This window comes from Melanostigma gelatinosum (assembly GCF_949748355.1).
Source record: "Melanostigma gelatinosum genome assembly, chromosome: 7".
Taxonomy (NCBI): domain Eukaryota; kingdom Metazoa; phylum Chordata; class Actinopteri; order Perciformes; family Zoarcidae; genus Melanostigma; species Melanostigma gelatinosum.
Window position 1 is genome coordinate 18,490,255 of NC_136640.1, and position 13,493 is coordinate 18,503,747.

General features: G+C 41.4%; 1 protein-coding gene across 1 annotated transcript in view; it reads left to right on the forward strand.

Moving 5' to 3' along the window:
• Window positions 1-8,007: 8,007 nt before the first annotated feature.
• Window positions 8,008-13,493, forward strand: part of frem2b (FRAS1 related extracellular matrix 2b) — a gene marked incomplete at its 5' end in the record, with an annotated part of 48,042 nt that continues 42,556 nt past the window's right edge. Inside the window, one exon of the mRNA XM_079271893.1 lies at window positions 8,008-13,018. Within this exon, the coding sequence (XP_079128019.1) occupies window positions 8,008-13,018 (5,011 nt within the window). The remainder of the gene's footprint in view (window positions 13,019-13,493) is intronic.

Genomic DNA, 13,493 nt, shown 5'->3' on the forward strand with positions numbered 1-13,493 from the left:
GGTTACAGAAGTAAATAAAGTTGCTCAACTGAATATGAAGCATTGTCAACCCTTTTTAATTGAATATGGGAAACTGAGAATAAAAAATATATATTCTAGGTGTTTTGTGTGGTTAATTTTTTCATAGAAAAATGTCTTAAAACAGAAAAAAGCAATGACTTAATTAAGAACAAGACATTCTTCATAAAACCATTTTAAAGCAAAGAATGATTGAAAAGATGAACTAATTCATTCTGCCATTAATGATTCAGGCTGAAATTAGCTTAATGATGATTGACATGATCAATAGGTTCATGACATTTGAAAAGGTCTATGACAATATAAGCAGATGCTGCATCTGTCCTTTTTGGCCCGTGTGTCTTTTCAGTATACAGTCGAGGCAGCTGCTGTACAGTTCTTTGCCCTGAGGAGCATTTTGCAGACTATTTTCTTTTCAGTCCAACCGAACAAGTGAAGGCCAGGATGTGGCCACCTTTCAGATATTATATCTATTTCCTGGATGAATTTCCTGCCATAACACTCTGATGTCAATTTAGGTTCAGGTCACACGTGTGATCAGCTCATGTACTATATTTTGTATTTTTGGTCCCTTTTGTAGAGGACAGTTGTTGATAGAAAGAGCTGATGCCAGACTGCAGAATGTGACCTGTATTGCAATATTTTTCCTCTTCCTGGTCCAGACATAATGCAATAAATCTAGGTCTTTTTTACACCTTCTGTTTATTGCTCTGCGGCTAAGCATTTGGTTTTTCGCCTTTAACATTGTCACAGACCTGAAAAACAGACTCTGTTGGTAAGACCCCAATCAAAACCATTTTAAAGAAACCATCCTTGCAAACAAAATGTTATCCCCCACAAAATCCAGATATAAAACTATTATCAGTTGTGAGAAACACACAAATGCTATTTTTTTATTGAGAAATCATTCTCTTTAACTTTATGTGAATGTACAAAGTCTATCTTATTGAGCTAGTAATAATAACTCTGTGATTCACGTGATAAATTACTAAGCTCACTTGCCACTAGAGGGCAGAGAGAGATCCTGATGAGCCTTATCTGGAGCACAGATTTTTAAAGCCGCCAGACTACTGGCACTTTTTTAAAATTACTGTCTGTCTTATCTGCTCTTTGGTGGAAGCTAAGTGAGGGTTTCAAAATCTAGGCCACATGTTTGTTAATGACGTTTGCTTTTACTAAAGCGTCTTAGTTCTGACCCAGTTCCCGGTATGTTGATTACGACTTTCACCTCACTTTTCTTGTGCCAGCACTTGGGGTTTATGTCTTTAATCTGCATATGATAAATAATGAAAACTGAAGAACACTTAGAAAAAGAGTGTCTGAATTCTCAGCGGTAAACTTCATATCAGATTTCATGGTGAAATCAATGCATTTCCAAAATGTTGTTTTGTGTGTTATGCATGGCTGGTTTCACTTCACAGGAGGCCGTCAGTCTTTGCTGTGTGGGTGTAGAACATATTTGGCATTGCAGTCCAGCTCTCTGTCAATTAGATGCAGAATGTATCATCCATGTTTTGACCCCGCTTCTATAAATGAACGCTGATGCAGTAGTCAACCTGGCAACAGAAATTCAAAGTCATTAGATAAGATCTTGAACTAATTAGGCCTGCCCGTCTTTCAGCTGTGAGACGCTACAACACAGCTACAGTAAATATTTTCTACAGGTATGGCAGTAATGTTTAATGATGGTTATTATTCTCTCTCCCAGATCTGCCTGCAAGCAGAACATTCATACGTTTGCACTACATGTATTTAATTCTGTCCCATACCCAGCGCATGCACCATCATTCGAAGTAGACTTACAGTTTCTTTCATCTCTGTTTTTCGGTTAAGATGTTTCATGTTCATTATCAACCCATATATATGTACTTTACATTAGCTTCATATTAATCAATCAACGTTAATAGACATGAAATTACACTTAATTCATCAAAGTAAAGTCAGACATTATGTTTTAAATGATGTATTATTCTTTATTCTTAGACTGTCACCATCATTATATAATAGATGCTTTGCAACACACTATGTATAATGTGATGTTGCCATCTTCTGGCAGTGGTAGTGAAGTATATGGTAAATAATATTCACAGTTGTTATTATACACAAAATGTACATGTTTGAATATTGTAGCTTGCTTTCTGAAAATCTAAATCTAAATCAAATGTTGACTTTTCTCACTATCCAAATAAAACTGGTATATTGTTTGTCTCCAAATACTCTGCAGCAGTTTGTTATTTGCTTCCCGTGGAGGTGTGAAGATGCTTGGAGGTTATAGGTTCTGTTTATGTCTGTCTGCAGGGGTATTTACCAAACTCAATGAGATCAGCAACACCCCATCACCTGACAAAAAGGAGCAAGAGTTTGTCAGTTTGTGTGCTGGTGCTTATTAGCGCTGTCAGCAGATGAGATGTGTGTATGTTTGTGTGCAGTGCTGTGGGGTAAGGGGTTGAAAATCACCCTTAAATCTCATAGCTAAAACTCACATCTATCAGGGAGCATAAAAAGCACCTTGTTACACCAGTTAACTCTAACAGATGACAGCTGACTTTGGTGGCTTAGGGCTAATGGAAAAGATTAAGTCAATTACAGCTTGGCAGGGGGACTTTGAGACATTCCCCAGACTATTGGAACAATAGGCACCCACATGCTGTCGACACTGTCACTCCGAGGCAGTACATGTCATCATGTCAGAGTAAATCCAACACAATGTACTTTGTTCTCTTTCTAAAAAATAACAACATAACAATGATAACACTGAAAAGCAGTCCAAGAGAAAGCATTGCTGTCCCCACATGTGCAGTGTGTGCAGCTTTTTCATGAGCATCTAGTGAATGCACTCTGTTTCATCAAGGTGATATTGTTGCTGACTTAGTCCCCAACTTTTGATCAAACAGCGTTCAGCTCAGCAGAAACCGGGAACTTCAAAGGCTTGAGGAGCATAACATGTAGCAAAGAGGAATGGCGAGACTAAGCAGCTGCAAGTCCACTACACATAAGAAGATTCAATTCTTGAATTTAATTTAATTAAATTTAACGAAAATATCATTTCTATTTTCTAGAATTAAATAGTTTTCATTGCACTATTTAGTTGTTGTTTTTGTGAATCAAAGAAATTTCCTCTCAGTGCAGAAAGTCATACGCTACACAATTTGCACTTTGTTTTATAATAATCAAATCCGAAATCTCATAATAACATTTTTCTGCTGATGATGTGACAACATGCAGATGGCACAGAGTGAGTCCCATTGGCCGAATTCTCATTTTTCTTTGGTTTTGCGCAGTATAAATGAGTTCAGCCCGCAGGGTGGCCAAACATGTTAAGTGCCTCTCAGCTTTAAAACTCATCAGGAGAAGGAATGCCTGCGGGGTATCTGGCAGCAATCCGATTACATGATGTAACCTTTGGCCCGTGGGCGACTACACCTCCACAGGAAGCCCAAGATTTTGAGTTTTTAAAAACATAAAAGTCTGAAGTCAAAGAAGCGGTTTTCAGCTACGGATGAATGGTTAAATGTCTGCTGGTTGGCCTTTGCTTTTGTCCTTAACTGACACCATATTAGTCAGGTTAGTTAGAATATAATGAAGGCAGCTTTGACAGTGACCTGGTGCCCCTACAATTGTTTTTGCACTGTTAGAGGCTTTGTGGCACAGCACTACACATCGTACTACATTAAAATCTCTCCGTAACTTGCACCTTACAAGAGTGCAACAACATCAAGCAATTAATGTCACACATACAGAAGTATGTTATTTTTACTGAAGATTATCAAATGTGCCCACATGTAAGCAACATGATAGAAGCATAATGAAATGGAAAACATATTTAATTTGACTATATTAGATTGCAGACGGACAGAAAGGTTTAAATGGTACTTGACCATATTTTACAGCCAGATTGGTGTCTTTTAACTCAGAAGTCTGTGTGCAACATTATACAGAAATAACAATAGAATCACTGTATTTTTCCTAAAACAGAAACAAATCCCGATACAACAATCAACCCAAAAATCTACATTTATTCATATCTTACCTTACAATGACATATACGTATTGACAAACACAGAAAGTATTCAAGTATTTTCAGATTTCTTTTCCAGAATTTACATGACAAAGTCATCTATGAAACTTTGCATTTCTGAATTGTAAATTGCATCACATTCACGACTAAATAAGCTTCATATTCTGCAAAGAAAAATGTTTTTGAGGTTTGAAATTGGAAGACCGGCAAACATTATTCTGCTTGAATGCCACAACATTAGTCACGTAAGCACCACTCTCCATTTCATTCTGTGGTTTTACTCCTGCATTTTGATGATAAACCGCAAGTCCGAGGTTATGCCCTGCTTCAAGTGGAGGTCAACAATGTGGTCAGAGAGTTTTAACCAACTGAAACTTCTTATCTACACACACACACACACACACACTCATATTTTACACAGAGATTATTAGAACTCAATTTATTTATTTGTCTTATGTTTTGTCCTTGGATTTTCTTTGCCTCATTTGTTTTCCACAAAGCACCGCAGTGAACATATTTGTTAAAAGCAGGCTATAAATAAACCTAAATAAGACTTGATTTGTTTTGGAAGTAGTATGATTGCTCTGGCCATACATTATCTTAATACATGCGTCCACACACACCTGGGGATTTTGGGAGCACAAATGCAGAATATGATTCAACCTGACTGGTTCTGCTGGCTTTTTAGATATGTAGTATCCCAAGAGTATTATAAGCTGTGGAAGATGGATTTGGCTGCCGGTTGGCTCTGCTTTGTGTTTCTATGGGTTACACCATTTTCCTTTACAGTGGAGGACTTCAGAATAGCTGCTGCCACCAATCCGGCTTCAAACGTCAAAAGAATTGTCCCTGACAGAGTGAGGGACAATTGTAGCGGAGGAACTAAAATACCGTTCATGACATCAGTGGGGCTGGAGTTGTTTTGTCTCCAGGGAATAGCTACCAACAGAAATAGTCCTGATAAGTCCAAGGTATTGTTAAAATGGAGTCACTCTAGCAACACCACCACAAACAGTTGGGTAACACCAAAGGAGACAATTATCGAAAGTATTTCGAGCCAGGAAGGGAATATATTTGGGATTGATAAGAGACGCCGTCTAAATTCACATTTGATCCAGGATGTATGTCTGATCTTGACAATTGTATTTACTTTATTATTCATTGCTTTATTAAACACAGACAGTCAATGTTAGGGGTGTAGGGCTCAAGCATGCAGAGCAATAAAACATGTTGTTAATGTTGATAAAGACATTATACACAAACAAAACAATGATTGGAGTTCACTTGGCTGCTGATTTCAGCACTGAAGACACAGATAGTCCATCCAGCAGCACCTCATTATCCATGTAACAGGTTGACTTGATGTCACCTGTCAGAGCTAAGGCAGCTTACATGATGCCGATCTCTGCTAACCCGGGTACAATGACAGTGGTGTCAATGACAGCAGGGAACACAAGCCTGTCAGTGTTTGGCCTGTCAGTGTATGACAAGGCAGGGCATTCAGCTGAGAGGATATTGAAAGTAAGTATTTCTGTAAACAAGAGGCAAAACAGGATATTTTTAGATTGTGGGTACATCTAACATTAATATGTTTTATTTGGTTTCTAGGCAGTCAGTATCTTTGGACTGCTGTTACATGCAAAGTTAGCTGTCAGCTGAGTTATTGCAAAGCAAAACAACTTTAGTTTCTCGGTGCTAATAGCCACAAAGACAAAAGATGAGCTTTGAAAAAAACAGCTTTAAATGTTTTCAAATGTTCCGCAGTGAGAACATCATGAATTAATTAGCAACCGAAAATCATTTTTAAAATTCTGATCAAGATTTATATACGTGGTGTTCAAAAGTGAGCTGAGCTACAATATTACAGCCACAACCTGCACCATGTGTATCTTTGCCCAACAATAAATCACCTGCACATCAGTGTGACTGGCATCCTCACTTCCTTTATAGGCCAACAGTTCGATCTTCTAAGAAGGATAAATCTGATAAAAATGTGATGTGACAGAATATCATCAAACTTCCCCTCGCCTCAAAAAAAAGCCAGAAGGTTTGGGTATGATCCAATTCCCTCTCTGCCATCGCTGCTTTCAGAAAGTTCTATTCATCTTCTTTTTCATTTTCTCTTGTAACTAGGAGCTGTCAAGGCCTGGGGGCTTTGCCTTGCAGTTTGCTTGGCTATATTTATAATTGGACCCTGTCAACAGTGTCCAGTGCAACTCAACTGCACGGTTTATGGCAACTACTGTGTATACTGACTTCAACACATGCCAGCTGTGAGACGGTGTGTATGTCATTAAAGTGAAACAATAGGTAGGTGCAGACACAATGGTTGCACCCACTACTTTGTGGATGGAATGAAAAGCATCTGAAAGGGATCAGAGGGTACTGAGCACAGTAAAAGTTACATTTTTCCAGGTAATAAAAAGCTCTAGGGATGCTACACATTGACAGGTGGGCATTGGTATGTATGCATATATAATATATACAAAGGCTGAGGGCTAAATCAAACATGCAGAACAGCTGTTCCGTAGCTATGCACAAGAAAAACAACAGTTGAGTTCGATAAATCCGATTTTATATTTCAATTTAATGTCATTTGAAGTTAATTTAAGTTAACAGTAAACACAATAGGAGCCTAGGAGTAATGAGTGTTATGGCTCCCTCTGCCTTCAACATGTTTAGACTCCCCCACATATAGTAACCTATTCCAAAATATCTGTGATTCTTATCTTGCAGTGCAGTGGGGTCACCGTGCCAAAGTCAAACCAGGTTTTAATAAAATGTAGTGGTTAACCTGCTCTGCTGTGCTGCACAATGTCTGCGTGGGTGTCCTCTTGACTGGGGTCGGATCATGACTGGGCTTGTCAAGAGTCAGAGGAGAATGCACTGCTGGAGGAAGCGTCTGACACCTTGTGGACCTGTGTGATGAGAGAGTAGCATAGTAGGAAACAGGACATTGTCACTGCATGACTCTAGTAAATAGAGCTTTTGACTCATGCTTTAAGAGTAGATTTTGGGCTATTTTCCAGGGTGAATTCTGTGAAGAGGATTACTGTGTTGTGGCCACACATGGATTGGCTGCATTGCGAGGCAGTGCACAGTCAAATTCCGGCTCTGATGTGTATGACTGCGGACGCGACGTACCACCGCACACATTGAAAAGCTGCTGTAGGAGATTTACCTCATTGTGCGTCCACAAACAATATAGCAATCTATTGTATACTGTGTGGCACTGTGCATGCAACGCAGAACCTGTTTAAACTAAGCATTTAATGACCTGGTTTCATCAGTAAGAAGGTGGAAAATGTGCATAACATCGAGGTGGAATTTCTGCTGAGGGGTGTCGAGTATCCTCTCTCCTTAATCGAGCAAACCACGAGGGGGAGACAAAGCCTTTCTCCAGTTAGAATATCAGTGAAGACTCTTCTATACAGCTTATATATAGTTCTGATTGATAAATCCTGTCGTTAGGAGTATTTCTGAGTGAATAGCTTTAATTAGAGAACAAATGTAGATTATTTAAACAACATCCAACTGTGTAAAATTAAATATTATTCACATAATAACATTACTGGCCATACTGCAGGCTCTAAATCTCGCCTTGTGCCCCAAACACCGCTTTATTCTTTTATTTTTCTCACCTGATGAGGTCCAGCCCACGCGGCATCGTTTTGTCTGCCCCGAATGACACGAGCCACGTCCATTCAAAACCCGACAAACGCATTCCAGCGGAGATATTAACCAATCGGCTGAGAGGAAGGCGTAACTCTCCCTACTCCGGCAAAGCAGGAGTATGAAGTTTATGTTATCAGTGTACAGCCGCTGTGAGAGAATGGTGCACCTTAGTGCGCATAGGTGCGTGACATTATCCAACTCTGGTTTTATACTCTTGCAACTTTAACCGCCGTACTTAGTTTGTAAGGGTGTATGCGCAAAGTTCAACGTGTCTCCTTTGCGGTTCCACACTACAAATGGCTTGGATTATTCCCCCGCATCTGCACAGGACTGGCGCTGCTTTTGTTCTGCTCGCAGTGATTCTGACAGGTGATGCAGTTGCGCAGGTTTTTGACAGCTATGGATTATCATACGCCTTGAGGTCCGAGCCGTCAGAGGACACGATATTGGTTGCCAATAATGGGATCCGCGTGCCTTTCGGGAGATCAGTCTTCATTGATCCCATCAACGATTTGGTTATCCAAATTCAACCCGGTGATAGATGCACTATAACGGTCCTGGACAATGATCCCCTGTCTCAAAAGCCTGGACACCTGTCTCCGAAAAAGTTTCCGTGTGAATTTGGCCCCAACGACGTTAAGTATTCGCACTTTGGCTCCAGGAGCCCTCCGACGGACAGAGTGAGATTACAACTCAGGTATGACACCCAAACAGATACCATTATAATACCTTTCATGATGGAGGTGGAAGTCATTTTCACACAGCTGGAAGTTCTAACCAAAAATATGCCACTCACTGTCGAGAAACTGCTCGGCACAAGTAACCCCATCGATGGAAGAATTTTAGAATTCACCTATGATAAAAGTACACAACAATGCAAAATAGTCTCTCTCTCAAGTGGCAGCATGCTGCCCAGGTATGGAAAACTTGTGGATGAGAATAGCCTTGGAACAATGTTGGACTGTGATGCATTTATTACAATGAATATCCGTTATCAGCACACTTGTGCTTTCAAGTCACCAAACAGAGATTACATTCCAATGCTTGTGGAGTTACATGATAAGGAGGGCAATTTGCTCAAGCAGGAATTTTTCCAAATCTTGGTGAGGATTAAAGATGGAGAGGAGAACACAGCTCCGAAACCCAGCTTTGTTGCGATGATGATGATGGAAGTGGATCAGTTTGTAATGACAGCGATAACCATGGATATGCTGGCTGCAGAGGATGTTGAGTCTAATCCTGATGAATTAATTTTCAACATCACATCCACCCTGTCTTTTGAGGAGGGCTACATAGTGAGCACAGATGATAGGAATTTACCAATAACCTCGTTTTACCAAGGAGACCTCAAAGACTTGAAAATTGCCTACAAACCCCCTGCTGTGGATTCAGACACTGAGCGGATTTTCCAGATTGAGTTTGAGGTTGTGGACACAGAGGGGGCTGTGTCAGACCCTTTTGCTTTCATGATTGCTGTTAAGCCTATGAACACATTGGCCCCTGTAGTGACTAGGAATACTGGCCAGTTACTGTATGAGGGTCAGTCCAGGCCTCTGTCCAGCTCACAGAGTCTGGAAATCAGCGATGAGGACAGTTTAAACAATGTCAAAATCACTGTTATTGATGGCCTGAGGCACGGAGAATTAACCGTTCTGGGCTCAAGGAGGAAATTTTTCACCCCAGCTGACCTTGAGGCAGGAGTGGTCATTTATCAACATGATGGCAGTGACACATACAGTGATAATATTATTTTCAGAATGACAGATGGCACAAATGAGGTGGAGTTTCTGTTTCCCATCACTGTCGTGCCAACTGATGACGAGCCTCCCATAATCAATGCCAACACTGGTTTGGTTTTATTCAAAAACCAAATGATGCCAATCTCATCACTCATGCTCAGTGCAGCAGACATCGACTCAGAGGATTCTTCAATAAAATTCACAATGAAGCCTCCCTTTTCCACGACTGGGCAGGTGTTGCTGCGTCAGTCTGAGGCCCCAGAGGACCCATCAACCTGGAAGTTTAATACAGAGGATGAATTGTATGAGAAAGTAGTGACTGAATGGCTGCAGCAGGATATAACTGATGGTAAACTGTTTTACAAGCACATTGGGCCTCACAGCATCAGCACAGTCATGGATCAGTTTTTGTTCGGAGTTCAAGATGACAACGACCCGCCAAACCAATCAAGTGAGAGCTCATTCATTATCAAAATTCTCCCTGTCGACGACGTCCCACCTGAACTTCACCCCGACACGACTCTGCAAATGACTGTGCGCGAGTATCAGCTTACTTACTTCCGAAAGAAATTCCTCCGTTACACTGACCTGGACTCAGAGGATCGGGATCTGAAATACACGATCATCCAGCCACCGACGGATACAGATGAGAATAGCCCTCTTGTGTTGGGAGCTCTGGTCTTAACTGAAAATCTAAACATTGAAGTCACAGCTTTCACTCAGGCACAAATTAACCACCATAAAATAGCCTACAAACCGCCTGATCTTGAGCTTGGAATTACCAGTCATGTTTTGCAGTTTCGGTACACTGTGGAGGATGTTTCTGGAAATATTGTCGAAGGAGATTTCACTGTATTTTTAAAGCCTGTGGACAACACGCCACCTCAAATAACCAACTCTGGATTCACTGTGTTTGAACGCGGCACACATATCATTACGAGCATTGAGCTGGACACCTCAGACACAGACACAGACAGCAAACAGATATCCTTCACTGTTACTCAGCCTCCGCTGCATGGCCAGATCCAGTTTACGTTCACTGACATCACAAGAGGAGACACTTTCAGCCTAGAAGATATTGGAAATGGTAGAATTTCATACATCCATAATGGAGATGAATCAACAGTTGATTTGATACAAATAGATGTCAGCGATGGCATCCACATTGTCCCAATTATTATACAGATTAATGTGAAGCCGATTGATGATGAGACTCCAACTATCAGCCTTCCAGCTGGCACAATTGGCTCCTACATAGATGTACTGGAAAATGGAGCAACAGAAATCACAAGTAATGTCATTCAGGGAAGAGATGAGGACACAGATGATCTCCGTTTGACCTTCATCGTTGAGGACCCACCATCATTCGGTGAAATTCTGGTGAAAGGTGTCCCATCTGGCACATTCACCCAAGCTGATGTCATTAACGGCTTTGTCGTCTATGCTCACACCAGTGGTGAGATAGGCTTGACCACAAAGGAGGACTTTTTCAATCTCACATTGACTGACATGTCTGATGAGTGGACTGTAGGCGGAAATAAAATCACAGGTGTAAGAGTGCATGTAACTGTTCTTCCCCTGGACAGCCAGGCTCCAGAGGTCTTTGTGGGGCCACAGTTCTCTGTTGTGGAGGGAAGAAAGAACGTCATTCAAATTCTTCACATTAGCGCTGATGATGCAGACACCTCCAATGATCACCTCCTTTGTACAATCATTGTACAGCCGAGTTCAGGGTACGTGGAAAATATATCCCCTGCCCCAGGCTCAGAGAAATCCAGGTACGGGACAGCTATTAGTGCTTTCACCATCAAAGACATCAGACAGAATCACATTTACTATGTTCAAAGCATTCACAAAGGAGTCGAGCCAGTGGAGGACAGGTTTACTTTCAGATGCTCTGATGGCATCAATTTCTCTGAAAGGCACTTTTTCCCTATATCCATAATCCCCTCTAACGATGAAAAGCCTGAGATTTACATGAGAGAGTTTGTAGTTATGGAGGGCACGAACATAGTCATCGACACTCCCATTCTGAATGGTGCTGATGCAGATCTCCCCTCTGATCAGCTCACATTCATTATTTCCAAACCCCCCAAGCACGGATTTATTCTCAATCAGCTCACCACTGGCACTATCCCTGTCTCTAACTTCACCTTGGATCAGATCAGGGAGGCCTCCAGCATTGTGTATGAGCATGATGACTCAGAGACCACAGAGGACAGCTTTGATATTGTTCTTACAGACGGAAAGTTCAGTGTAGAGAAAACAGTAATAGTCATGATTCTCCCTGTGGACGACGAGACTCCGAGGATGGAAATCAATGACGGCCTTGAAATTGAGATAGGTGACTTGAAAGTCATAAACAGCAATGTTTTAAAAGCAACTGATCTGGACTCTGAGGATGACATGCTAACTTATATTATTCGCTATGGGCCCAGTCAAGGATATTTACAGAGGGCAACAATTTCTGGGACTTTGCAAAATATCACAGTTGGAATTAACTTCACGCAGAACGAAGTGGATCAGGGTTTAATTGTGTACATCCATAATGGGCAAGAGGGGATTCGGGACCTCATCAAATTTGATGTGACAGATGGCATCAACAGACTGATAGACAGATACTTCTATGTCACAGTGGGTGGCATTGACATGGTTTTCCCAGATGTGATCAATAAGGGTGTATCACTTAAAGAGGGTGGCAGGGTTACTCTGACAACAGACTTGCTCAGCACCAGTGACCTCAACAGCCCAGATGAACACTTGGTTTTCACAATCACCAGAGCTCCCATGAGAGGACACCTGGAGTGCACAGACACACCTGGGATGCCCATCTCATCCTTCACACAGCTCCAGCTGGCTGGCAACAAAGTCTACTACATCCACACTTCTGATGATGAAGTGAAAATGGATAGCTTTGAATTTGAAGTGACTGATGGCTACAACCCTGTGTTCCGCACGTTCCGCATCTCCATCACTGACGTGGACAATAAAAAGCCTGTATTGACAATACACGGCCTAGTGTTAACCGAGGGAGAGAACAAACTCATCACGCCTTTTGAGCTAACAGTGGAGGACAGAGACACTGTTGACCGCTTCTTGAAGTTCACAGTCACTCAAATCCCGGTTCATGGTCGACTGCTCTTCAACAACACCCGGCCTGTCACCTCCTTTACAAAGCAGGACCTGAATGAGAACATGATCAGCTACAAGCATGATGGCACAGAGAGTGCAGAGGACAGCTTCTCCTTCACCATCACTGATGGCACTCATACAGACTTCTACATCTTTCCCAACACAGTATTTGAAACTCGAAAGCCCCAAATGATGAAGATTACTGTTTTACCAGTGGACAATGGGGTGCCGCAGATTGTGGTGAACAAGGGTGCCCCAACATTGCGGGTTCTGGAGAATGGTCACCTGGGGTTTGTGATCACCAGTAAGACTCTTAAAGCAGAGGACAGAGACAGTATTCAGAATTTTGTGACCTTTAGGATTACTGTTGTCCCACAACACGGCTACCTGATCAACCTCGGCAAAGGAAATGCCACAATCACCATCTTCACACAAGGTAAGAGAGCTGCATTTCAAACAGCTTTGCATTCCTGTGACTTACACCAAAGACAGTTCTAATAATAATTCAAAATTTTTTATTTACCTACTTTGCAAAATGTACTCCCCTCGGATTACTGAAAAATGCTGAGTTCAAACATAAGGCTTTTGTTTTCACTGAAGAGACTGCCTATTTACATAAGATGAAGTATGCCAGCGCCTCAGGCTGACCAGATCTCACTGGAGGATTGCATTTTTCAAACAGTGCCTAATGTATTTCACTTAGGGAGAGAACTGATGGTGATTTGTACATTATCAGACTCATATTTCTAACAGACGGAAAAGGGATTACAGACATGCTGATATGGCAAGGGTATAGTAGTCTGGCTCACAGCAGACCACTGGCTGCAAACATGAGTACAGTTATAGTTCAAGCAGACCAGAGGGGTGTCTTAGTACATCTTGGTAAATGCTAAATATCAAGTTAGCAGCAT